Source organism: Trichosurus vulpecula, chromosome 8, assembly GCF_011100635.1.
Source record: "Trichosurus vulpecula isolate mTriVul1 chromosome 8, mTriVul1.pri, whole genome shotgun sequence".
NCBI classification, from domain to species: Eukaryota; Metazoa; Chordata; class Mammalia; order Diprotodontia; family Phalangeridae; genus Trichosurus; species Trichosurus vulpecula.
Window position 1 is genome coordinate 598,332 of NC_050580.1, and position 27,170 is coordinate 625,501.

Here is a 27,170-nt window from a genome sequence, read left to right on the forward strand (position 1 = left end):
ATGGGAGGATAGCTGAACTCGAGCAGGTATACTGTGTACAGGTGATATCTGTGTGAGAGAAAATATTGAAGTGTTTATTCTCTGGGTATCTGACAGAGGGGAGGATCCCCAAAGCATAAAGCAGATCTTAGAAACAGTTATTATGAAAACAGGGTGACTTAAAGCCTCACTAACTACCTATTTACTTATTTTCCTCCTTTCCTTTCTCTGCCAAATTTTAGCAAGGATAATCTACACATGCATCAAGGGCATCATTGATGAAAAGGTGAGAGAGGAGCCAGGGGGACTTTGACAAAGCAACAAGCACTTATTAAATACCTGCAAAGTTTCCATCTCTGGACAAGGCACAGGGTTAAGAATTGGCACTATTCTGCAGTAGACCACATCTCAATGGTGCGCCACCACACAATATAGGGGTGGGGAATAAAGTGTTCCCCATGCCTTTGCATGGAAAAAGCACTTGTTTTGGTCAAACCAAAGGCCACCTTCAGGACTCTTCTCCAAGCTGTCCCCCAAGCAAGTGCCAAAATCATATAAAATTTCATGAAAAATGTAACAGAAAATACAAACTGTTCAATTACCTTGTGATGATGAAAAGCAAACAGAGAGATATCTGCTCACTAAAGGTTTTTTCACTCTCAGGGAGGTTGTCTATCATAGACTTCAAATGAAGAGGGAAGCAGTCCAGATGGACCCGATCGTGGACAACACTGTTAGAACTGCACCCATCTCTGAAACATTGCAGAACCTCCTAAATGAGATCCACAAGCACTCGCCCGAGCTTGGCCTAATTGTCCACAAGGGAAAAAACCAAATAGACAAAGAATGTGTGTCATTCAGATGAAAATATACAGTTGGGTGGACAACCCAGACAGTGAGCCTACCAGTGCATGATATTGGAAAAACACTGCTTCTCTTCGTTCTGGTCAGAGTATCTGATATGCACCATGCCATTATGGGTGCTATGAATGGTGATACGCTAGGCAGTATTCACAAGATGGTGACTGGTATGCTCAAGGATGTTAGAGCCATGTTATACAAGGATCAGTTGAAGGAATAGAGAATGTTGAATCTTTAGGAGAGAAGAGAAGAGAAGAGAAGAGAAGAGAAGAGAAGAGAAGAGAAGAGAAGAGAAGAGAAGAGAAGAGAAGAGAAGAGAAGAGAAGGTTTGGTGGAGGGATATAAGAGCTAATTAAATATTTGAAGGACTGTCATTGGAAGGGGAATTAGCCTTGTTCTGTCTGGCTCCAGAGGACAGAACCAGGGGTATTGGGGAGATGTTGGAAAGAGGCAGACTGAAGATTAATATCAGGAGGCACTTCCTAACCATTTATTCTTTCTATAAGTGAGATGGGCACAAGAGCTGATAAGTTCTTCTTCTTTGACATTCTTTAGAAGTGGAATGATGCCCACTCTAGATATGTCCAAGAGCCACTTCTTGGTCCCAGTTTGTCTCAAGAGTCTCTTCCATACCTTAATGTTTGTGCATCTGCCTTTGACTCTCAAGCACGTGCACCTTCTACAAAATCAGACCACCTCATTCCTAATTCTTGTTGGTGTTTCACTAACCATCCAAACCTGTCTGGGGGAAGGCAGGCATGAGATTTCACACACTAGTGCAATTTTGTCAAAACAGATAATGAGGAGTTAACTCCATCCAGCAACCACAATCCTGCAAACCAATTAGCACCTCCCTGTTGCCTTTCCCTGACACTAGCCTCAATGTAGGAGTGAAAGTGAAGTTAGACATTTCATAGTTGTTAGCTGCATGAATGCATTCTAGGAAAATGGTTTTGCTCTGTAGGATGCTTAGATTTGCTTAAATCAAAAACAAGTTTTGCTTTCAGATGAGCATATAGTCAAAGTCTTTCCCCTCTCCTACCCTTTCCCTGTTTTATCAGACTCCATGGCTTCTCTCTTCTATGAGATTGGAACCTCTCTGAGGGGAAAATGTCTGGGTTGGGATTAGCCTGGAGAAATCACTGCTGGCAATTCCAGTGAGACTGATTTCTAAATAGAGCAATTACAAAGTGAAATAGGGTGCCATGGGATATCCTTAGATAGAGGAAGGCTGGGTCCTTGTCAGACTAGTGTAGACATGGGGATTCCTGCCCAGGTTTGGGTTAGAATAGAACATTATGTTTGGAATCATAGGACCTGGGTTCAAATTCCAGTTCTGTTTATTACTGTCTGTATGTCCTTGGGAAAGTAATTTTATTCCTTGTACTTTCCTCCTCTGTAAAATGATGAGATTGGATTCAGAGGCCTCTAAGGTCCTGTCCAGCCCTAAATTTCATTCCTTTTCAAGCCTCTCATGGGTCCCCCTTCCCTCACCTTTTCACCCCAAAATCTCACCTGTTTCCCTGAAAAAAATGAGGTCATTTTCCAAGATCTCTCTTATCCTCTCCTCATCTCACATCACCAAGATGTCTTCTTCAACTATGTCATCCTTTGAACTTGTCTTACAAGAAATAGATAGCCTCCTCCTTGACAAGGACAGCCCCTCTTTTTGTCTAAGTGACACAATTCCATCTCATTCCATTCTCATCTCCTTTATTCTCTCCTCTATCACCTCCACTTTCTCCCAGTCCACTGGCTGTTTCCACACTTAAAAAACTATCCATCCCTCACAAAACCTTGTGCAATCCTCCCAAACCTGCTAGCTATAATTCTATATCTCTTCTCCTTGTCTCAGCTAAATTCCTTGAGAAGGTTGTCTGCACTCATTGTCTCTACTTCCTCTTTCCTCCCTCCTCCTCCTCTCTCTCTCTCTCTCTCTCTCTCTCTCTCTCTCTCTCTCTCTCTCTCTCTTTGTTATGTGACTTGCCCAAGGTCACATACCTAGCAAATGTTTGAAGCTGGATTTGAACTCAGGTCCTCGTGATTTCAGGACAGGTGCCCTATTTGCTGTGTCACCTAGCTGCCTCTTTCATGCTCTTTTTAATTCTCTACAGTCTGGTATCCAACCTCATCTTTCTCCAAAACTGCTCCCTCCAAACTCACCAGTGATCTTTTAATTGTTTAATCCAAAGGCATTTTCCAATTCTCATCTTTCTTGACCTCTCTGCAGCCTTGGGCACTGTCCATCACCTCTTCTCCTACACATTCTTTCCTCTCTTGGTTTTTAAGACTGTTTTTTCCTGGTTCTACTCCTTGCATAACTGCTTTCCAGGGTCTTCATCCAGGTTATGCCCAATAATGAAGAGTGTCCCCCATGGCTGTGTCCTGGGCTGTCTTCTCTTATCACTCTCTGTTATTTCACTTGGTGGTCTCATCAGTTCTCAGGGATTCAATGATCATCTCGATGCTCATGACTCTCAGGTCTACTTAATGAGGTCTCAGGCTCCAGTGCCACATATCCAACTACCTTTCAGACATTTCAAACTGGGTGTTCTGTCAACACCTCAAACTCAACACTCCCCCAACTGAACTCATTATCTTTTCCCCAAACCCTGCCTTCTTTCCCATTCTCCTATCGCGAGAAGGGCACCACCATCCTTCTAGTCACACAGACTCACAACTGTGCCATCATCCCTGACTTCTCACTATCTATTAGCCCAACTTCCACATTCACTTCATTGCCAAGTCCTGGCAATTTAACCTTTATAACCCAGCTCCTATGTGCCCTCTTCTTTCCTTTTACCCTGCCACCACACCTGTGTGGGCCTTGACAGATTACTGAAATAGTCTGCTGCTGGGTCTGCCTGATAGATCTCTCCCCACTCCAGACCATCCTCCATTAAGCTGTCAAAGAGATCTTTCTAAAGGACAGGTCTCACCTAACCAATCAACTACAGTGGCTCCCCATCACCTCTAGGATTCCATAAAAATATCTTTTATTTGATGTCCAAGGCTCTTCATAACCTGAGCCTTCCTATCTTCCTAGTCTTCTTACAACTTACTCCTCCCCATGTTGTCTATGACCCCGTGTCACTAGCTTTCTTGCTGTTCTTTTTCAATTCGATTCCATTCCTTTCCCAAGGCACTCTAGCTCCTGACTCTGCTCATGCCTGGAATTCTCTCCCTCTTCATCTCAGCTTCCTGGTCTCCCTCTATTCCTTCAAGACTCAACTTCAATCCCCTTTTTTTGGGATTTGGCTAAATAACTAGTTGATCGTTTGCACCTCCAACCCCAGTGTCTTCTCTGGGATTACTGCCATTTCTGCTTTATATATCTTGTATGTGAATAACTTTTTGCACAATATCTCCTCCCACTCATTTTACTGTTGGTCCTTGAAAGCAGGGACCCTAATGTTTTAGCACTTAGCACGGTGCCTAACACCTACTAAGCATTTAATCAGTGCTCATTAATTGATTGATCTGTGCTGATCTGTGACCTTTGAGAGCCCTTACAATGCTGAGATTCTTAAAAAATGATCTGAGATTTATATTTGCAAGAATGGCTAAGAATTGGAAATTGAGAGGCTGCCCATCAATTGGGGAATGGCTAAACAAGCTATGGTATATGATTGTAATGGAATATTATTGTGCTGTAAGAAAGGATAAACAGGATGCTCTCAGAAAAACCTGGAAAGACTTATATGAACTGATGAGAAATGAAGTGAGAAGAACCAGGAGAATGTTATACATAGTCACAGCAATATTGTATGATGAAGAACTGTGAATGACTTAGCTTGTCTCAGCAGCACAATGATCCAAGACAACCCCAAATGACTCATGATGAAGAATACTATTCATCTCCAGAGAAAGAACTGATGGAATCTGAATGCAGTTTGAAGCTCTCTCTCTCTCTCTCTCTCTCTCTCTCTCTCTCTCTCTCTCTCTCTCCCCCCCCCCCCCTCTCTCTCTCTCTCTCTCTCTCTCTCTCTCTCTCTCTCCCTCTCTCTCTCTCTTTCTCTCCCTCTTTCTTTCCCTCTCTTTTTCTTTCCAAGTTTTCTTCACAAAATGACTAACATGGAAATGTTTTACATGATTGCACATGTATAACTTATATCAGATTGCTTACCATCTAGGGAGGAAGTGATAGACTTTGGAACTCAAAACTTAAAAAAAAAACAATGAAAGTTTAAAATTATTTTTACATGTAATTGGGGGAAAATGAACTATTTTTTAAAGGAGCCTGCAGGTGTGGAAAGTGTCTGTGATTTCATCAATGTGAAAAACCCTTGTTGTGGGAGTTCGCTTTCCCAGTGCTGATCACAAGTCATCTTTGACATTGCTGAGAAGCCTTAGGGTGAACCTTTTCAGAGAGGTTGAGTGACTTCACTTCTAACCCTAAACAACAGAAGCAAGGCTAAGTATCATGTGAGAAGCCCTGCACCCCCACCATTTCCCAGGGATCCCCCAGACTGGCCTCTTAAGAAGCCTTTCCCTTAAGTTATTCCACATCAAGTCATCTGGCTCTGCTTTGTTACATTGTAGACTTTTATTTTCTGAAAATAGAATATGCAAACAGAATATTTCATAACATCTTTTCATCATGGACTCCTCTAGGCTAAATCCATATTTAAATACAATACAATTTGATATTGAATGTTCACTCTGTTCACTCTCCATGTACAGGGTTCAGTCATCTGAGGAAAGTAGCACCTGCTTCTTTTTCTTGGGAAATGGGTTAAGACTGTATCCTGGCCACACTCTCCTTCTGCAAAGTCACACCACTGGCCAGGAATAGCATGTTGAAGATGTCCATTCAGCCCCCAACCCCCTCCCTCACAAGGGCACCCATGGCAATGGGGGCAGGGATGGCCATAAGGGCTGTCACTTTGCATAGACAGGAAAGGCTGGTCCCTATGGTGGGTGACAGGTCCAAAGGGGATGGAATCCTTCCTGGAGCATAGGGTAGTGGCCCATGTCCTTTCTAGGGTCTGTCATTTGGGATCTGTCACTGTTCTGGGAGGCAGGAGAAACACGAGGGAAAGGACTACACAAAGCATTGTGCCAGGCAAACAGCACAGAACACTGTGATACAGTTGGTGAGTAACTCTCATGGAATAAAGCTTCCTGCTCCTTTGGCCTCAGCACAGGAGGCAGTGATAGGGGACCCAGAGTGGTCTAAAGCAGGGAGCCTCCACTCAAATGGGTATCTGGCTCCCTGGAGGATAGGGTATACCAAGAGGCTAGGGCACAACACCAAAGTCCACCTTGATGCTTGCTTCTCACTCTGGGCATGGATTCCAGGAGTCCACTTTGTCAGAGATATATCATTCGTGGACACAGTGAGCGCAGCTATGCCCTAGGACCCATGGGAACCTGCTGGCAGTCTGGATGACGCAAACATGCAAGACAGACCAGAGATAGGTTGTAATGTCGGGGCAAAGTTGGCTGGGGGGGAAGGTGGTATCGAGAAAGTTTCAACGCAACTTTTGCTCTCTCTCTCTCTCTCTCTCTCTCTCTCTCTCTCTCTGTGTGTGTGTGTGTGTGTGTGTGTGTGCATTGCTAATGCTGAAGGAGCAGGCAGGTGAGGGCCCTAACCCTTTCCTAGTTGCTCTGGCCTCAGGCCACTCTGTTATGGATGGACAGCTCCTTCCCTTTGACTAAGGCAGAGTTCTAGTCTTGCCCTGCTAGGAAGAGCCAACCCCCTTTCCAAAAGGTTTATTATGGACACGAGCACATCCTCTGAGAAGTCAGTACTTTTTGCTCAGATGTTCATGGGAATGTGGGGAAGATAGCTCTAAATACCACTCACCCCCCAGGAAGGGATTCCCAACTGCAACAAGGTGGGACACTCAAGTCTGTGAGAAGAGGTCTGGAAATTCTGCAGAGGAGTGAGTCCCCACATTAGAAATAGTATTCAGTTCATCACTGAAATCTAGCCCAGTTCTTTGAAGGTTGCAATGGAACTGAGTGGGTCTACACTGCTCATGTGATCAGCCATTCCAGCTTATTTTTTACACAGTTGCAGAAGATGACTGTGGTCTTTAATGAGTGAATGACAAAAAAAACAAAACAAAACAAAACAAAAACCCCAAACCGGCTGCCTGGACCAGGGCAGTGATGGCCCTGTAGCCTCTGAGCAGCTCAAAAGTATCTACAGGACAAGCAACATTAAGTTGGTCTAGACACACAGCACAGAGTCACGGACAGTTGGGTGTTCATTAAAGTGGGTCCTTATCAAAGAGGCCAGACAGACATTAAAGTGGGTCCTTATCAAAGCTGTTCTGCAACCGCCAGCAAACCTTAATGTCACTGGGAAAATGTGCGCAGGACGGACTTCGTGGATCCACAAGACGCAATGGACTGACGCTAGCAGGCTTCTTTGGGCTCCTAGGGCTGTGACTGTCCTCGTCGTTTGGTGAAAGACACATTGAACACCAGAAAACAGCAAATGGAACCACCCAAGAGGCATCGTGCAGGAGATGGTCAACAAAACCCCCTGGGCGAGACAGACTTGACCGGCCCCTTATCGCCTCCTCGGGAGGGGACGTAAATGGAGACTGGCAGGGAGTCGTAGCCTTAGTCCTAGAACCCGGTTCTAGAGGCAGCATCGCTCTCATGGAGGGGCCTCTGTTTAGCAAACCCAGGACTTCTGTTACTTTGGATCACGGTCAGAATTGAGGCGCGGAGCAGTGAGTGAGAAGCTTGGCAATGAACGCAATCGGAAGGCCACGCCTCCCTGGTGAGTGTACGGGGGAAAGACAAAGGACCCGCCTGGCCCCGGGAGGGCGTCTGGCCTCTAACAATCCCTCCTCCCGGCCACATCTTCACAAGCTCCGGTCCCACTCCCGTCTGGCCAGTTTCTCAAGGAAGCCAAGCCTTGTAGCTCCACCACCGGCCGCCGACCAGAGTCCCCACTTCTCCCGCCCTTTTTCTTCTCAAGAACGTGGTCGGAAAGAGCCGAGGGAGCCCAGTGCGGCCGAGAGGGCGGCTCTGTCCAGCCGACCGAGGAGTGAACGGCTGGGACCAGACCCCACCCCACCTCCCCAGCCCTGCCTGCCCCACGCATCACACAGTCGTTTCGTTCCTCCACGGGCCCGTTTTGATATTTCCCGTGCTATCGGGGCCGTACACCATGGCTTCCTCCAGGTTCCCCGTGGGCAGCCCGTTGTGGTTAGCTGTGTTACACGGTAACGCCTGTGTCCGCGGGTGCATTTCAAAGTGAGCTGCGTGGGGCACAACCTCCCCCTCGGACATTTGGGTACAGCTGCATATGACGGTGCTGGCGTCACTGCTTTCGGGCTGGTTGATGGTGGGGAAGGGGTCACCCTGGCCGCAACAGGACCGGTGGTGCCCGGGCTGGCCCTCGTGTGTACTGTGGGGACTGTCTGTGTGGGAGCTGTGGATGCTGCCACCGTCCAAGCTGGACGGGATGTGGTAGGCGTACTCTCTCTCCGCCGCCGCTGCCCGGTGCCGGCTGAAGTAGCGGGGCTTGACTCTATTCTTCAGACACCGGTGCAGGTGCGTGTTGGGCCGGAAGGCGTCCTCCCTGTGTACGTGGATGTGGGCCTCGTCTTCCATTAGCTGCTCGCAGTGCATTTTGGCGCAGCAGGGGGTGACTGGGGACAAGCAGTTGACGTGGTTCTGGGCCGCATGCAGGTTGGTCAGCTTGCAGTGGCCGCCTGGGGCATGAGCGAAGCCTCCGGCTTTGCTCAAACACGGGGAGTCCTGAAGACAGGGGGTGTGGATGTGGGCATCCCCGTTGGCATTTACCTGGGCTCGCGCGTGGACCTGCCTGGCGTAGGCGTTTCTCCGGGAAGGGCAGCATGACCACCAGCAGTGCCAGACATCGTCTCGCTTGGCACAATGGTGAATCAGAATGAAGAGCCCCAAGGTCACGCAGAAGGCTCCATAGAGACAGCTGAAAATCATGTCCAAGAAAGGGCCCTGGGACACGGCGAGAGCCCCGAAGGTCCAAGTGGCCAGGAAGAGGAAGAGGGTGAAGGCCGCCGCCCGGAGCTGAGCCTTGAAGGAATGCTCATTCTCCAGGAGGGACGCGGAGATCACGGAACAGGCTGCGGGGGGGCCGACTCCGGGGTCCCCCAGGTGACCATGGCTGGCTTCCGGGACCGCCAGCCTTTGTTGCTCCTCTCTCCTCTCCTTGAGTTCATATTTGCGCTCTGGATGGCGCCTCAGCTGGACATAGGTGCAGAGAAAATAAACACAGGTCACCAGCGCAATGAAGGCCACGGGCCCATAAAAGGCCCCCAGGCTTGGCTCCCAGGCCATCCAGCAGCTGCAAAGGAGAGAAGCAGAGTCAGGACCGTCATAAAAGTACCCGAGAAAACTCGACAAGTACTGCCCCTCCCCCAATGTGCTGTATAATGAACCCATGGAAAAGACTTGTAACAGCCACAAGGCAGTGGGAGCTGCTGGGTGGAAGATGAGTATGGAAAAGAAAAAAAAAAAAATCAAGCTCTGCCTTGAGACATCCCAGTCAGCCATTAACCCTCATTGCATGGTCATGGACTCAGGTCTGATGGTAACTGAGGATTGGGTGCAGGGGAAGGGGCAGAAGTGATTCAAAGCAGTGACTCCCTCCCCCCCCCTCAGGTAAACCCCACCAGGAAATGCTACTAATCCAGGCCTGGGCACACAGGCTCATCTGGTGCCCCAGCCAGAGTGTTCACAGTCAGCTCCTGCTCCTAGACAGATCAAAGAAAGAGCCCTGCCTGTCTGGCTTCCCTTCATGGCCTACTTTCTACATTTTGTAGTTGTTGCTTATGGGGAAGCACCTTCCCTGGAACATTCTCTGCCTTTGGGATGATCACCATCCCAGCAGAGCACTTGAGGAATACTAAAAATTCACTGCCACTACTGGCCTGCATTAAGACAACTGAACTCTGGACTCTGAAGAGGAGGAAAGGGAGAAGATGGAGGAGGAGGAGGAGGAGGAGGAGGAGGAGGAGGAGGAAAAAGAAGGAAAGGGAAGGGGGAGAGGGACGGAGGGGGGAAGGAAGGGGAGGAGATGGAGGAGAAAGGGAGGGGGAAAGAGAGGAGGAGGAAGAGGGGAAGGGAGAGGGGAAAAGGAGGAGGAATGGGAAACGGAATGGGAGGGGGAACTAGAGGGGAACTAGAGGGAGGAGGGAGAGGGCGAAGTGGAAGGAGAGAGGGAGAAAGGGAAAGGAGGAAGAGTGGGAAAGGGAGGAGGAGGGGAGTAGAGGGAGAGGAGGAGGGAGAGGAGGAGGGGAAAGGGAAGTGTGAAGAGAGGAAGGAAGAAGGGGAAGAGTAGGAGAAAGATGAAGAAAAAGAGAGAAAGGAGGGGAAGAAGCAAAGGAGTGAGGAGAAGGGCAAACTTCTTCCTGACTACAAGCACAGAGCATTCCCAGAGCAGTCTCAGCACATAAGTGTGGGAGGGAACCCCAGAAAGAGAACAGCAGAGAAGAGGGCAAGGCACTTGTCCAGGGTCACACAATCATTGATGTCAGTGATGGATCTCCGGCCTCCCAACTGCTCACCCATACTCTTTGCTATCCCAGGCTCCGTATCAGGGTTGATACCAGGAGGCTAGAATGGGATGCCCTGCAGATACATAGATGCCTTATCAGGACATAAAGCATTCTCCTTCTGTAGGGTCTGGGTCTCAGCATGTAGTGGCACTTTCCACTGTGGTCAAATGCTTGGAGCTTGAGCCAGTGTCCCACTGGGGAATTTCATGTCCAAGCTGGCTGCAATCCTCAACCCATGGAGTGATCAGTTTAGTCTGGCCCAGCTCCAGGCCGAGTCATTGGGACCATCTAGAGAACTGGTAAACCCAGACCAAGTCCTCTGAGAATTTGCCACAGCTGCAACACCACCCGGTACAAGCTTCTGGACCCATGTTCATGCTGTCACAAGGGCTGCCTGGAAACAATATGCTTCCATATCCCTCCATAGTGTTCTCTCTTCCTTTATCATGGATCCTTCCAGTCACTTAGTAAGAATGCTTCAAATCCAGCCTCACCGTGGGGAAGTCACTTAGCCTTTGCTATTCACCGATGAGCTGAGAAGCAAACAGAAAATGGCGGTCCACAGAGTTTCCCTCTGACTTGATAGTGTTCTCTAGAACATGCTGGGCCTAGGAGGCCACCCCTCAGTACTTTTTCCACAACTGGCAATCTCCTTAAACTACACTCAATCACATTTAATTATCTCCATAAGGATTCCCTAATGTTCCTTGTCCTTCCTTTTCCATTTGGAAGACCATACTGGAAACCTGCTTTTGAATGGGAGACAAACAGGATGCTGATTTCCTTGGTGTGACATGGAAAGAGACAAATCCCATTTCTGATTGGCTCTTCTTGGGCTCGCCCATAATACTAAACCCAGAGCAGGGTCTCACTGAATGCATGATGAATGGACACATGGACCATTAGCTACAGAAATGTCCCTTGGCCAATATGTGCTTATGCCTGTGCACAGAGTAACAGTACAGAGGGGATGAGAGGGCTCTGAGACATCCCCATGAATCCAGTTCTTGTTATCTGTTTAATTGGACATCATTTGTGATGCCGGAAAGGTCAGTTGTTAAATTCTTTCCATGCTAGGGGCCAACCTTCTGTTCTCTGCCTGTTTTACTCATAGTTATCTCACCCAGATCTTCCCTTAGGATGAGCATCCTCAAGACTCTGTGAGGAGGGACTCTTTCTTGCTGCCAACATGTCTGGATTCCCTGTGTAGAACCTGTCTTTCTCCCCTCCCTTGCAGGACCTAGCTCTCCTGGGTTCCGGGTCTTCCAACCCCTGGTGTTGATGCATGTTTTCTGATGTGTCTCTTGTTTTTCTTCTCCATGAACATCCCAAATGCACTCTAGTCTCTAAAACTGTCCAAGAAGAGAATGGACAGCTTAGGATGACCCTTGATATGCCAGTCTTCTTTGAAAATTGCAGGGACCCCTGAAGCCTTGCAAGAAGAGCATAAACTCCCGACTCTGCTATTCATGATCCACCAAAATGCAGATCTCATATGAAGTTGATGAAAAGTGATCATCTTCGATCGTTTCCCTTCTAGCCTGCCTAGTGACCAGCATTCCACCCTCCCAATCCCCTTGTGATGGAGCAAAAACAGCATGGAAGCAGCAAATTTTCCTAAGGAACACACCAAGGAGGCTCATGGGCTCATTCTAAGCCAAGCACCGGTGGGTGTATGTGTGTGTGTGTGTGTGTACACATGTGCATGAGTGCGTTGTGCATACATGTGTGCTGTGTATATGTGTGCATGTCATGCATGTGTATTGTGTGTATGTGTTTGCATGTGTTGTGTATATATATGTAAGCTGTGTGCATGACTGTGTTGTGTATATATATGTGAGTGTATGTGTGTTGTGTGCATAAATGTGTTGTGTGTATATGTATGTATTGTGTGAATGTGTGTGTTGTGTGCATGAGTTGTGTGCATGAGTTGTGTGTATATGTGTATAAGCATGTATGAGTGTGTTTATGTGTTGTATGCATGAGTGTGTTATGTGTATGCATTCATGTGTTGTGTGTATGAGTGTGTTGTATATATTTGTGAGCGTATATTGTGTTGCATGCATGAATGTGTTGTATGTATATGTATTGCGTGTGTGCGTGTGGTATACATGAGTGTGTATGAGTGTGTTGTGTGCATGTGTGCATGTGTTGTATGTGAGTGTGTATGTGTGCATGTGTGAGTGTAGGCATTGTGTGTTGTGTGCATATGTGTGAGAATGCATGTGTGTTTTACATGAGTATGTTGTGTGCATAAGTGTGTGTGTGTGTATGTGTGTGTGTGCATGGCCCTGAGGATGGATCTTGGGCAACATTTCTGGACAACACCTTATGGCTCCTGGATCCAGGAAGGAGTCAGACTCTAGGCTAGTGAATTAGATGTGCCCACTCTGCCTCTTGGACTCTTTCCGTCCTGTCCCTGCCGAGGGCACATGTCTTCAGGGGAATCCAGAGTCCTGTAACATCCACAAGGTGCTCAGGATGGCTCTTCATGGCACTGAGGATGGCCTCACCTGAGCATCCCTGCACACAGATAGGCTCATCGACCATCTACTCCAAGCCCCTCATTGAACAAGGCAGGATGATGAGACACAGAGGGTCCATGCCTGGCTCAGAGTGACACAGCTAGTGAGTATCTGAGAGACACTTGAATTTGAGTCTTCCTGACTCTAGTCCCTGGGTCACCAGCATGGAGCTAAGCTGGTCCTATACACCAGTCTTTTTCTTTCAGAGAAAATTGAAATGCCTCCTCTTCCCCAGCCACTAATTGTAGGACCTTCGAACTATGACCATGCAGAATCTCCACCCCACTGATGTCATACTTACTATGGGGCACCATCACTGTCCGGCCCATAATTTTTGATGTTGGTTGCAGCTGTAATTCCACAGATAATCAAAGGGACTCCTCCGCTAATCAGGTAAAATCTGCCAAAAGAGAAAGGGTCACATTTTATTCCCTGGGGGAGGGGGCAGCCTGGTGGTGTTCTCTGAGCATGCCTACAGAGATCTTTTTCAATAAGCTCTTTGTAGGAGCTATGGGTAAACATGATGCCATGTGGTATACTGTGGCCTCCTTAGAGACAGAGATGCTGGTGGCCCCAAGGGTTCCATGCACTCCATGGAGCAAGGGGGCAGTGGGCAAGGAAGGGCCCTGCAGAGGGGGCTTTGCTAGGAGAATCAGTTGTTCCTCCAGCAGACATAGAGCATCAGGAAAGGATCCCAAGGGTGGGGGGGGGGTCCCAGGGGCATGGTTATTTGTGTCAGGGTGCTCACATGTATGTGTACCCATGTGTGCAAATAGACAGGGCTCAAACAGGATAATGTGTGCACTTTAAAGTGCTTCAGAAACACTAGATACTACCAGTATTTATATAAAACTCCCAAGGAAATGCACATGATCTAAAAAGACTGACTCCATGAGAGTAAAAGTGAGCACACTGAGATCTGAGTCACACATAGGGCTCCCGCAGATAGAGAACCAGTTCTGTATGTTAGGAAAGCCTGGGAACATGGGGCTGAGAAGCCTGAATTCAGTCAAGTCCTGGCTGGGTCACTAGTGAGAGCATCATTCCACAGTCCTCTCCTTGGTCTCCTATCCCTCTGCCAAGGGGCTAGTGACAAATAGTGAAGGGAAACCTGAGATCTTCTGATGAGCTTGATGAGCACCAGGTACAGACTGAGGGCACTTAGGTGAGACTCCTGAACCCCTGGCACCAATGCCCAAAGGACTGTGGAGAACTGAGGATGTACATACTCCTGGGCTGGGGAAAGGACGCTGCAAATGACAGACTTATTGGTCTGCCCAGGAAAAGACCTTCAGCCCTGCCATACATACAGTGGCCTTAACATTGGCTGGCCTCTTGAGAGAGTTTTCAGGGTTAAAAAGCACTTTGTGGACAACGGCTTATTGGACCCTCCCAACCATTGGCGAGATGGGCAGGACAAATGATAACTCCACTCTACAGATGGGGAAATCAAGACTTAGGTGCAGAAACTTGCCTAGGGACACGCAGCTAACATTCTGCAAAGTCAGGATTCAGACCCAGGTTTTCAGAACAGTGCACTGGAGGCAAAGCACCACTTATCAACTGCTATGAATCCACTGACCATCTTTATGCTATCGCTTCTCCAAAGCACTTATTCACCTCTAATCTGTCTGCTGACATCCAGTCTCACATCTCCTGTGGTTTTGGACATGTAGAGGGTAAGATGTCTGCTGGATGTCCAGATGGAGATGTCTGAAAAGCTTGGGAGATGCGAGATTGAAGGCGAGCAGAGAGCCCAGGACAGGAAAAGTAGATTTGAGAATCCCAGGATAGAGATGGTCATTAAATCCATGGGAGCAGGTGAAATCACCAACTGAAGTCATCTAAAGAGAGAAGAGGAAAGGATCCAGGACCCAGCCCTGGGGGACACCCATGCTTAGAGGGTGTGATGTAGAGAAGAATCCGGCAAAGGAGACAGAGGAGGAGCAGTCAGAGGAGCTACCTAGGAGAAGAACCAAGAGAGGAGAGGGAGGGAGGGAGGAAGGGGGAGAGAGAGAGAGAGAGAGAGAGAGAGAGAGAGAGAGAGAGAGAGAGAGAGGAAAGAGGGAAGAGAGAGGGAGGGAGAGAGACAGAGACAAATACACAGAGAGAATGAGAGAGAGCACCAGCACTTCTGGGGATCCAGAAATCATGAAGCAGGGGAAGAAGACCACCCCCAGAGCCAGAAGATTCATGTCTGAATCATATCTTTGCCCCTTATGACTTGTGTGATCTTGGACAGGTCACTTAATACAAGAGGGGCCCCATCTGTAAATCGAGGGGGTGAGCTGCACACCCTCTGGGGTCCCTTCTGGCTCTCCATCTATGATGTTTTGATCCTCTATATGCACATAAGCCTTTATGAATTACTTACAAAACCAATGCAGGGCAAATCCCCAGGTGGGGAGAAGCCTTAGTAGCCAGAAGAATCAGGAGGGGCCTCATGGAGGAAGTGGCATTTGAAGCAAGCTTTTGAAGGGATAGAGGGGAGGGGGAAGACAGCCTGTTTAGAAGCACCATGGTGGAATGTTGTATGTGAGGTACAGCCAGTGGGCTAGTTAGGAAGTTAGAAGCTTCCCCCATAGAGGAGCACTGCATAGTAAGCCTGGGAAGTCAGGGTGAAGGGTTCAAAATGCCCCAAAGAGGTCTTTGCCTTTGATCCTGGAAATAGCAGGGAGTGGGGGACTGGGAGAGGGGAGGCACGATAGTGATTGATCCTTCAGGAAAACACCTCTGGCAACTGACTGGATGCTGGCTTGGAAATTGGAGACCCTGGGGACAGGAAGGGTCCTGCACCTGTTCAAGTGTGAGGTGATGGAGGCCTGCCCCAAGATGTGGGTGGAGGAAAGGGGAAGATGCCAGAGAGGCTGTGGAGGATGAGATGACAAGATTCGGCAACAGATTGGCTACATGAGATGATGTGAGTGAGAAGCTGAAGATGGGAGCCTCATGACCCAGAGGATGGACACGCCCTTGACAGGAATGGGAAGCAAGGGGAGGGTTGGGGAGGAGATCATGAGTTTGGGTTGGACATGTAGAGTTGGAGACGTCTGCAGGTTATCTGGTCTGAATTGTCCAAGAGGCAGTTGGAAATTTATGACTGAAGCTCAGGAGAGAGTTAGGTGTCTGTGTGAGGTGGGGACTGACTGGGCACCAGCAATGATGTCCATGACAGTAACAACAGCAAACGTATTTGGTGCCTGAAGACCCAAGAAGGGCTTTTTATTGTATTATCTCATCTGATCCTCCCAACAACTGGCAAGGGAGCTGCTATTATAGTCTCTGTTTTTCAGAGAAGGAAACTGAGGCAGAGAGTGACATCTCTAACAAATGCATGAAGGAGAGCACAGAGAAGAAAGAGAAAAGGAGACAGGACAGAAAGGGTATGAGATGAGCCCTAATGATGAGCCAGCCAGGGAAGAGAGAAGGGAGGAGAAAAACCTAGAGAGAACCAGGAGCTGTTGGGAGGATGCAGAGAGGAGAGAGTATCCGGGCAAGGAGGAGGGAGACCCAGAAGAGGCCACTGGCTACCATAATTGAGAGACCTTCAGTATCCTGGCAGTTAGACAGCCAGCTCACTTGGGTGATGAAGGTGGAATCCAGGTGGCCAAGACTCCCCTAGGAGGTAGCGCTTGAGCTGAGTCATGGTGGAAGGTCAGGATTCTCAAGAGTGGAGTGGATGAGTCAGAACAATGAGGGCCTGAAGAGAGGGAATGGGGAGTCAGAAAGGCCAGACCAGGAAGGGCTTTAAAAATTAAGCTGAGTTTGGGCTTTATCCAGGAGGCACTAGTGATCCATGGAAGGTGCTTGAACAAGAAAGTGACGTAGTCAGCTTAGGAAGATAATTCTAGCAGCTGTGTGGGTGACGGATTAGAGAGCGAAACATAATGGAAGTGACACAAATGTGGAAGCTACTGCAAGAGTTGATGAAGGGATGAAGTACGGTGGTGGCTGTGTGAGTTGGGTTGTGGGGAAGAGAAGGGAACAAACATTGATTAAGCACCTACTGTATGCCTGGAATTGTGCTAAATGCTTTACAAATATCTCATTTGATCAGAAGAATGAGAGATGGCTATTATACTTTGGAAGCTTCATAGACATTTAGCAGTGGGGTCTTTCCTTCCTTCCTTCCTTCCTTCCTTCCTTCCTTCCTTCCTTCCATCCTTCCTTCCTTCCTTCCTTCCTTCCTTCCTTCCTTCCTTCCTTCCTTCCCTCCTTCCTCCATCCCTCTATCCCTCCCTCCCTTACTCTCTCCCTCTCTTCTCTCTCTCTCTTTCTCTCTGTCTCTGTCTCTCTCTGTCTCTCTCTCTCTCTCTCTCTCTCTCTCTCTCTCTCTCTCTCTCCCCAGCTCCATGAGTTAATTCTAACTCCATATTGCTGATCCCTGACTAGGAATAAAAACCTTGGCCATTCCTGATGGTGCTTAAAAATAATAGCAGAAGAAACAGTGAGATTCAACCAGTCTGAAACAAGACCAGGCCAAGGGATAAGGATGCCTAAGGAATCCTAGCAGAAATGTCCTGAAAGAGAACCCTTCCACAAGACTTCATAGCAGTGAGCACAGACCACAGTCTCTTAGCTCTGAGTGGGAGCAGAAAGCCTCCTAGCATCCCACAGAGGACAAGTCGGGGCTAACCTTCTGCAGGGAGCAATCCTGAGGAACGACCCAAGGAAAATGGCATTGGGAAAACACATGGAAGGAAGTCAGGCTTCCAAACAGCACCGATGTCAGGGTTCTTTCCCCATGAGCTTGGGATGGCACCACAGGCATCATTGTTCCTGTCCAGCATAGAGGGGTCTGATAATTCCCTCTCAAATCCCCTTGGCTCCTGCCTTCTTCCCTGAGGCTGTGTCCATCAGCACCTTGGCCACAGCACAGTCATCTGTCTGGCTGCCCAGCCAGTGAAGCCCAAGGTAGGCATGCCAGGCCATCTCCATCTGCCGTCTGAAAATCAGTGACCATTAAGGCAACCATCTGACTTTCAGGCAGTGGAGAAAAGAGCCTGTCCTGGGAAAGAAAGAGGGGGAAGCTCAGTGAGCAAACAATGACACATCCTGGCACCTGGAAGCTTCATGCTCCTTCTGCCAGCATCCATGATGTCACCAGGAAGAGGAGATCATCCAGGTTGGACCAAGTCCACACAGAGGTCAGTCAAAATATTCATCCTTACTCTTGGAGGTGGAGCGAGATCTCCTCCTTGGGTGGTAGGAAGACTGACCATTGGCTCTGGTACTGCTTATTCTCCAGGATAGGACCTCCAGATTATCTTCAGGGGCAGGGAGTATTGAGCCACCATGCTGGGCAGGCTAAAGGGACCATGGTTTTTGGATGAAGATATGTGGGGACACAGTTAACTCAACATTCATTAAGTTCTCACATGCATACGTGACATGGGCTTACAAAAACAAAAGGGAGAAAATCCCTGAACTCAAAGAGTAAACATTCTGGTTTTTTCCCCCTCAGGAACTGTTTCAAATACCAAAGATACAGTTTGGAAGGTTGGAATTCATTATATTGATATTACTGTTTTAAAATTCTTCCAAACATACTCCATGAAGTCTTCCCAGACAGAGCCTCCTCACACCTCCTGCGTGGGTCATGTCCACTCTTTTCCATGGCACCCTTGCCCAGAGCATGCCCTGTGCCCCCCCCCGGCATCCCCAAGGGGAGATGGACATCTCACACAATGAACGGATTGGGAAATTAAGTTTTAGCTCCTCATCTGATCATCATGGCCCACACCTTTCTGTTGTGTATACTCTTTGGTGGGAGCTGAGTCTCTTTCCTTGAGATTGGCAACATCTCCAGGGAGGGGAGCATGGGGACCCTTAACTCCTGATGACATCCAACATGGCTCTTGGCACAGTGAGAGTGGTGTGAATTACGGGCAGGCCTGGAGGTGCTAACAGTGGGTGGGCCATCCCTGCTCCTGAGCCAGCCTGAAGGCAGCAGCTCCCCTCAGGTCTCATGCTTTATCCTTGGTGCTGACAGCCCTTTCTCTCAGACTTTTGGCAGTTTCACATCCCCTGGAAGCAGGATCAGGCCAAATGAATCTTTAAGAGAGTCTCAGAAGCCCCTTCTGGGCTGCTAGTCTCTGCCAACAATGTCAGCAGAAGTTACAGTGACAGCTCTGTTATGTTACCAAAGTGCTTCTAGTTTACCCTCTAATTCACTCACTATCTACACCTATGGCAGGAAGAACAAGGCCTGAAAGGAGGACCTCAGGAGGCATCTTGTCAAATTCGGTTGTGCCCAGACAGGGCATGTTCACAGGCAGCAGGGATGGGGCAGGAGAGGAGTGATTTTGGGTTCTTTTGTAGAACCCACCAAGCAGGGAGCAGCCAGCCAAAGCACCAGGATCACTAGTGAGTTTCACCCCTGGAAGCTGCTTCTGATATTCCTATCTTCATTTTAGTGATAAGGAGGCAGAGGTTCAGTGATCTGAAGGTGTTAGCCTGGGATCTGGCAGCTGAGGCACCAAGGGAAAGCCAATACTAAAGGCTGGTCACCCAGCTCCAGACAGCTCACTCTCTTCACACCCGTGACAGTATCTGGCTGCGGTCACTCCAGCCTGTAACCTCTTCAGAGTCCCCTTGGTTCCTCAAGCCCAGCAGACCTTGTCTTTCCACTATCCAGCCACTATCACTTCTTGCTGGTGCTACCTTCCTGGTTCCAGGCGCTAATGAATTGAGTAGGACAGGAACAATCGAGGCCTTTCACATTTAGTCCTGCAGATGTTAGCCGGGCCAATTCTAACAGTTGTTATTCTTAGTATGTTTTTGTGTTTTTGAGGCTTGGTGTCCCTGTCTTGCCCAGAAGGAGGTGCAGGGGCTACTGTTCGATCCAACCACACATATTCTCCTTCTCTGTTCCCAACCTGGGCTAGTTAGACCCTCCTTTGGCAGCCAGATATTCCCCTGCTACTCCCTGCAGTGTTCAGCACAATGGTGGCAGACTCAGTGTGATCAATCCGCTTTAGCTGCTCTACAGCTCAGAGTTGCCCACAGCCTCAGTTTCCTGAGTGTGTAACACCCCCCCGCCCCCGTGCTAATGTTCCAGATGGGATGTTTGAGTAAGAATCTCTTCTCTTTCCCCATCTCCCCCATCCCCATTTCCTTACAGTTAGTAATTAGGAAGCCCTCTGATGCCATGCTTGAAAATCTAGGATAACACCTTTGCCCAGAAGACCAAAGCTAGCTACAGAACCAAGCCATGGATCCCCTCCCCCAATCCTACCATGTGATACTGACACGTAGTATGCCCTGTCCCTGGTACAAATGGTGGAGGTACATTTATACATGTGATACATGGATTTGGGTGCATGCAGTCTATGTTAGGATGTGTTCAAGTGGTGTATCCTTCATTCAACATTTGGGTGTGGGGGTCGGTGCCAGGGTCAACCAAATATGGCCCCCATCCCCAGGGAGCTGTCAGTCTGGTGAGGGCAAAGAGACTACATATGCAGAGAAAACAAGATACTAATTAGGACATGATAAATGTCTAAGAGAGCCACAAAATGCCAAGAGACCCCGTGACTGAGAGATTGATCATCATGGAGCCAGGATGTCAAGAGGCAGAAAGTGGACGGAACCATGGGCATAGGCATCCAGGTGGGAGAGATGGCTCAAGTTTCACTGGAATGGAAAGCACGGAGGGTGCATCCAATGAGATGGGCTCTTAGCAGAAACATCTCTAGACCAAAGGAGGAAGAGCCCCAACCCTCCTCCAGGCTGCAAGGCTTGGAAATGCCAAACAATTGGACAGATCTGGCAATTTGCCACAAATTCTGAAGACACAATGAGGCCAGAGCCTCATGGACAAAGGAGCAGCCTTGAAAATCTGGCTAATGCCCACCTTGGCTGGTGACTTGGGATAAGCCTTTTGCTGTTGGCAGGAAGCACCTTCCAGCCTAGCCTTGCTCCTCTCCTCTTTGATGGACCTTCTTGGCAGGACAGGGACAGGCCAGCCTTCTTGAGGTGACCTGAGGATTTAGCAGCATTTCCTATGCACACTGGGAAGACATGGGAAGAGAAAAGAGGATGGAATGAGAAGAGGTGGTCTAGGAGACCCTCCCATGTCCTTGGAAGAGCAGCAAAATGTTGCTGTGATGGTTTGCATAGAGTTGAGTGTAGTGTTGCCCAGGCTTCTCTTGAGGACAAGATGGAAGCTAGATGATAGGAAGGAAGTGAATGGCCATGTCTGAAGAGTAATCACAAGGGCTCCTTCTCTCTTGGAAGGAGGTCTCTTATGGAGTGCCCAAAGGATCTTCCTGACAAGTGAGGAGTGATGCCCTCAGTATCCAGAGGAAGGTGACCTCAAGTGCATGGTGTAGGAAGATCAGTTGATGGAAATGAAAATATTTAAGCTGGAGAAGCTTGGGGAGTGGGGGAGTGATATGAAAGCTGCCTTCAAATACCTAAAGAGCTGTTGTGTGTAAGATGGGTCAGACTGCTTCTGTTTGATCCTAGAGGGTTGGGTTTGTGCAAATGGAGACCCAGCATGGGGCAACCCTTTCCAACAGAGCTGACCCAAAGTGGACCAATAATAATAAGATGAGAACAAGAGAACAATATGACAACATTGCATCGATGTAACACTGTAGCTTTGGATGGATCTTCAGTCACTCTATGAGGTAGGTGCTATTCACATTACAGTTTACAGAGTGGTCTGTTGGAAGTGTCCCAAGCAGGATTTGAATTCAGGTCTCTCAACTCCAAATCTAGCATGCTATTCACTGCACCACCAAGCTTCCTCAGGAAGCAGTCAGTTCCCCATCATTGGAAGCCTTCGATTAAAAGCTGGATTCAGGTCAATTAAATCCAACAAGTATATATTAAGTGTAAGGCACTATGTTTGCTGCTGGGGATGCACCATAGACAAGGTGCAGCAGATGGAATGTGTGGCCCAGAGTCAGGAGGACTGATCTTTCTGAGTTCAAATCCGGCCTCAGACACTTACTAGCTGTGTGACCCTGGGCCAGTCACTTCACCTTGTTTACCTCAGTTTCCTCATCTGTAAAATGAGCTGGAGAAGGAAATGGAAAACCACTCCATTATCTTTGCCAAGAAAATCCCAAATGAGGTCATGAAGAGTCAAACATGATTGAATAACAACAAAAACACATACACAAAAATAAAACAGACCTGTCCTCAAGGACCAAACAGGGAAGGGAGGGATAATGGGTGGCCAACGTCAAAGGTTTCAGAAACACCAAGGAGGATGAAGATGGAAGATTGGACCAGGCAATTGAGAGATCACTGGAGACCTTGGGAAGGGCAGGTTCTGACAAGTGGTACAGAAGGAAGCCAGATTTCTTCTACCTCCCCACCTACTACACCTTTTAAAAAGTACTTTTAATCTTATTTTTTATTGTTAGCTTTTGTTTTTGCATCATTTTCATTTATGAATGTATTCTTCCACCCTCTCATGGCCCATGAGCCATCTCCAAAACAAAGAATGAGGAGAGACACACACAGAGAAAAAGACAGTTAGGGAGGGAGAGAGAGAGAAGGAGAGAGAGGTAAGACAGAAAGAGAGGGAGAGGGGGAGAGACAGAGAGACAGAGACAGAAAGAGAAAGACAGGGAGAGGGAGAGACAGAAGGGGGGGGAGAGAGAGACAGAGACAGAAAGAGAAAGACAGAGAGAAGGAGAGAACAATTCAGCAAAAGCCCTCAGGCAGCCATGGTCTCTTGGAGCACAGACAGCTTGCTACCCTCATAGTCCCTCCACCTCTGCAGAGAAGGGAGGGGGAGGCTGCATTTTCTCTTCTCTGGGGCCAAGTTAGGTCCTTGTCATTGTGTAGCTCTCCCTTAGTCACTGCTCCTGTTGCCCTCCTGGCAGTTTACTCTTCATCAATTCATCTAATGTCTTCCCATGGGAAGCCAGAATTCAAGGCATTACAGAGTGGCTGGAGGGTGTGAGTGTAGACCCTCCTTTCTAAATGTTCTGAAGCATCAGGGAAAGGAGGGACATGAGATGCCCATCTAAGGGTATGGCAGAGACAAAGGGAGGGTTGGAAATAGGTGAGCCTGCCTGTGGGCAGTAGGGATTGAGCCAGGTGGGAAGCAAGGGAAAGGAGAGACTGAACCAAGAAAGAACGGTTAACGGAGCTCCCAGGGGTGGGGCTAGGGGCTGGGCAGCATGCCAAAGGCATGTTTGAAGGGTGGCCCTGGTCTGCCAGTGAGGCAGCCTCTTCAGCAGGGGTTCCTCCAACCTCCCAGGAATGCCTCGTAGATTTCAGGGCCTACTTGAACTGGAATGGGAAAACAATCACATTGTCATTTTCATTAACTTCTAACTGCAATTGAGCATTTGCCCAGTCTCTTGAGAAGGGATCCATCCTCACTAGGCTGCCTAAGGGGATCAGGATAAAGGCGGGAAGAGGCAGCCTTGCATTAGAGGGAAGGGGGAGAAAATGGTGAGCAGTGACTCAGGGGCGACTTTGAAGAGTGGAAGATGGGACAGACAGTCACTTGTCAGGCATGTTGTGGTTCCGAGATGCCTTGGTGTCCCGTCCAGCTTAGAGACTCTGGGATATCTGGTTTGGAAGCCCCGGGAGAAAGGTTTTGGATGAAGAAGACCAATCTGGATGCCTTGGGATTGCCTTCAGGCTGACCACAGACTCCAGAGCCTGGAGAAGACTCAGTGATCATCTAGTCCACCTCCCTCATTGCTTCCCAAGGTTACACAGGATAATAATAATACCCACCTCCCAGGGTTGTTGTAAGGATTCAATGAGATATTTATAAATTGCTTTGCAAACTTTGAAGCCCAATATAAATGCTAGCTACTATCATCACCATCACCATCACCATCACCACCACCACCACCACCACCACCACTATTACCATCACCATCACCACCACCATCACCACCACCATCACCACCACCACCACCACCATCACCACCACCACCATCACCACCACCACCACCACCACCACCACCACCACCACCACCACCATCACCATCACCACCACCATCACCATCACCATCACCATCACCATCACCATCATCACCACCACCACCACCACCACCATCACCACCACCATCACCATCACCATCACCATCACCATCACCATCACCATCATCATCATCACTGGGGCTCTCTCTCATCAACTACAAGTTCTTGATCCCCACAGAATCTTTTCCTCTTTGAAGAGCATTGGTGTGAGCCCTGTCTATCCACCCACCCTCTGTGGCTGGTGGCCTGAAAAGTGCTTGGTGTGAGAAGGTCTGGATCTAAGTGCTGTCATTGACCTTTGTCAGCTAGATGACAATGTTTCTTAGAGTCACATGGGCATCATCACACACAATTCCATCTCCATCCACCCCAGAAAGTCTCATGCCTTTCCCCAAATCAGGCCTCACCCAAATGTCACCCACAGCTGACATCTGAATTCATATTCATTTCCTCAGGATAAATTGGTCTGCTTTTCTCACAGGAAGACAAAGCACTGGCCAGAGAAGGTTGGATCCATTTGACTTAATCAATCAGTGGGTTGTCCTGATTATGATTCAGATTTCTTGGGCTTTGTAAAGTTCTCAAAGCCCTCAAAGACCTTCACTCCCCAGAGCCTCCCAGGGATCTGGTAGACAGGCAGTACAGGCATCACTGGCCCCATTGTATGCATGCATAAACTGAGGCTCTGAGAAGTTGTAATCATTAGGCCTGGTGACTCATCATTCTTCCGGTCACCAATTTGTCATGACTCACCGGGCTCGGTGGATGACTAAGGCCCTGGAGACAGGAATGGGGGTGAGATTTTTCTGTGATAAACACAGGCCACTTCACCTTGAGAACATGAATCTGAATTTGGGTGTCTAATGCAGGAGCCACTGGAGTGAGCTGTGATTTGGGAAAGGAGCCTTGGGCTGGGGAACGGACAATGTGGTATCAGCTGCATTTACATGGAGGAAAAGAGTCACACAACTGAGGATGCTGAGCCCAGAGCTCCATTGATTGTTCCCCTTTAGTGGCACCAGGCTGGCCCCTGGCCCAGCTCGCCCCCATCCCTCACACACCCAACGGTATCCGTGAGCTCACCTTGGCTTTTCCATTTAGAGAGGCAGCACTTGGGGTGTGACTCGGAGCCAGATCTCATCAATACTGTGACATGGACCGAATGACGCATTTGGCTCCCTAGAATGGCCCCTTTGGTGACTGATGGTGGGAGGAGTAACCTCCCTCCCTTCTTCTCTCCCTCCCTTCTTTCTCTTTCTTTCCTTCTTCCTTCCTTCCTTCCTTCCTTTCTCTCTCTCTCTCTCTCTTTCTTCCTTCCTTCCTTCTTTCCTTCCTTCCTTCCCTCCTTCCTTCCTTTCTCTCTATCTCTCTATCCTTCCTTTCTTCCTCCCTCCCTCCCTCCCTCCCTTCCTTCCTTCCTTCCTTCCTTCTTTCTCTCCCTTCCTTCCTTCCCTCCCTCCCTCTTCTCTCCCCTCCTTCCTCCCTCCCCTCCCCCTCTTTCTTAGACAATGCTTATTTGTGAATTCAAACAGGATTGTTAATGATGAAGAGAAGGAGGAACAGGAGATGAGAAAGCTTCACTGATTACGCTGCCCTCTAAGCTAGGCAGTGCAAGGGTTGTCTCCATTTCACAGATGAGGAAATTGAGGTTTGGTGAGGAGAAATGGTTGGCCCAATGTGACACAGCAGGACTTGAACCCAAGTCTTGTGACCCCAAGGTCAGTTGGATGGCCTAGAATGGTCACTCTGCCTCCCTGGTCATACTTTGTGGCCATGAGGTGTCCCTTTCCCTCTTAACCCTCACTGTCTCTGGAGGGGTGTGGGTGGAGGTCATCTAGGACACTGGCCTCTTTTTTACAGAGAGGGAAATGGAGGCCCAGACAGGATTAGAGCCCATGGTCTTGGCATCAACATGGAGGGCCTGAGTCAGCTCCTGGAAAGGGCTGCATAGGCCATGAGGCACCTTCCCATGGAGGCAGGGATGTGGCATCAAAGAAGCAGAGCAAACAGATGCAAGGTGGCACAGGTCTGCAAACACACAGCTGCTTGAACTGTCTAGAGCTAATTTGTACCTGGGTGTTGACCCTTTGTGTGCCTGGAACATAGTAGGTGCTTAAGAAGTGGTTGTTGACATTTTTGTTCTGAATGATAGCTGAACTCCTCCATCTAGCCTCAGCACCTGATGTAGGACATGAGGAAGGGCACTGTGTGGTCTCATGGAAAGAGGACTTGGGTTCAGATCTCACCTTTCCTACTTCCTGCCTGTGTGACCACAGACAAGTCATGACCTCCCTGAGACTCAGCCCTTTATCTATAAAAAACAAGGGGTCCGACTCCTGGCTTCAGGAACCTTGTCTGCCTCCCCAGTAGTGATCACCCAGAAGAGCAGGGTGGACTCTGAGGGTGCCATTCTCGAGAGAACTCGGACAACAGATGGCTGAGAAGGCCAGTGGGCACACTGACAGACAAAGGAGCTGTGGGCAGCTGCAAGTGGGATAGATGGGTATCCCCATGCAGAGCTGCTGGCAGCGTTTAGCAGCGTATTACAGATCACACATCAATAGCATCCCACTGCTTTACTGAGGGAGGAAGGACACAAGCATTTATTAAGCACCTACTATGTACTAAGTGCTTTGCAAACATCACCTCATTGGATCCTCACAACAACCCTGGAGGCAGGTGCCATTATTATCCCCTTTCAAAGAAGAGGAAACTCAGGCAGACATAGGAGCTGTGCCCAGGGTCCCACAGCTTGTATGTTGTAGGTTGGATTTAAACTTAGGTCTTCCTAGCCCTGGGGCCAACATGCTGTGCACTGTGGCACCCCCTAGGGTCTTCAGGAGGGAAAAACATTTCCTTATCAATCTTTTAGTACCAAGATGGGTTATTTGGATTGATGGAGGACATTTGGCACTTCTGTCTTTAGCATTGTAAGGATACTCTACCTACTTCTAGAGGCTTCCCCAGGAAGGTGTGAGAAGGAGGGAGGGTGGGAGGCTACCCCAAATGGTCTTCTACAATCCACTCCATCCTCATAGCTTTGTGAATGACTTGGGGGGTGGCAGAGGGTACCAGCCCCACCCTGTTGATTGCTGATTTTGCTCCTCAAGGGTCCTCTGCCCACTGGCACATGCTCACTGCATTTCCTGCACTCAGGTCGGTGCCATTGAGAATTCCTTGGTTTGCCCAGCTGTCCCTTGATGGACACCATCTGCTTGCTGGGAGCTGCTGCAACTCTAGGGGAGACCCTGTGGGGAGTCTAAGGCAGGAGGAGCTCCCTATGGGTGGTGAGGTCCCCCAGAAGCCCCTGTTGACCACCAATGATGTGTGCCAGCTC

The 27,170-nt window shown here is 48.7% G+C and overlaps 1 protein-coding gene across 1 annotated transcript in view; it reads right to left on the reverse strand.

Moving 5' to 3' along the window:
- Positions 1–7,904: 7,904 nt before the first annotated feature.
- ADGRA1 (adhesion G protein-coupled receptor A1) overlaps positions 7,905–27,170 on the reverse strand; it is a 310,443-nt gene continuing 291,177 nt past the window's right edge. Inside the window, exons 18-19 of the mRNA XM_036734182.1 lie at positions 13,173–13,271; positions 7,905–9,133 (exon numbers count right to left, since the gene is read on the reverse strand). Coding sequence (XP_036590077.1) covers positions 7,906–9,133; positions 13,173–13,271 — 1,327 coding nt within the window. The 3' untranslated portion in view covers position 7,905. The remainder of the gene's footprint in view (positions 9,134–13,172; positions 13,272–27,170) is intronic.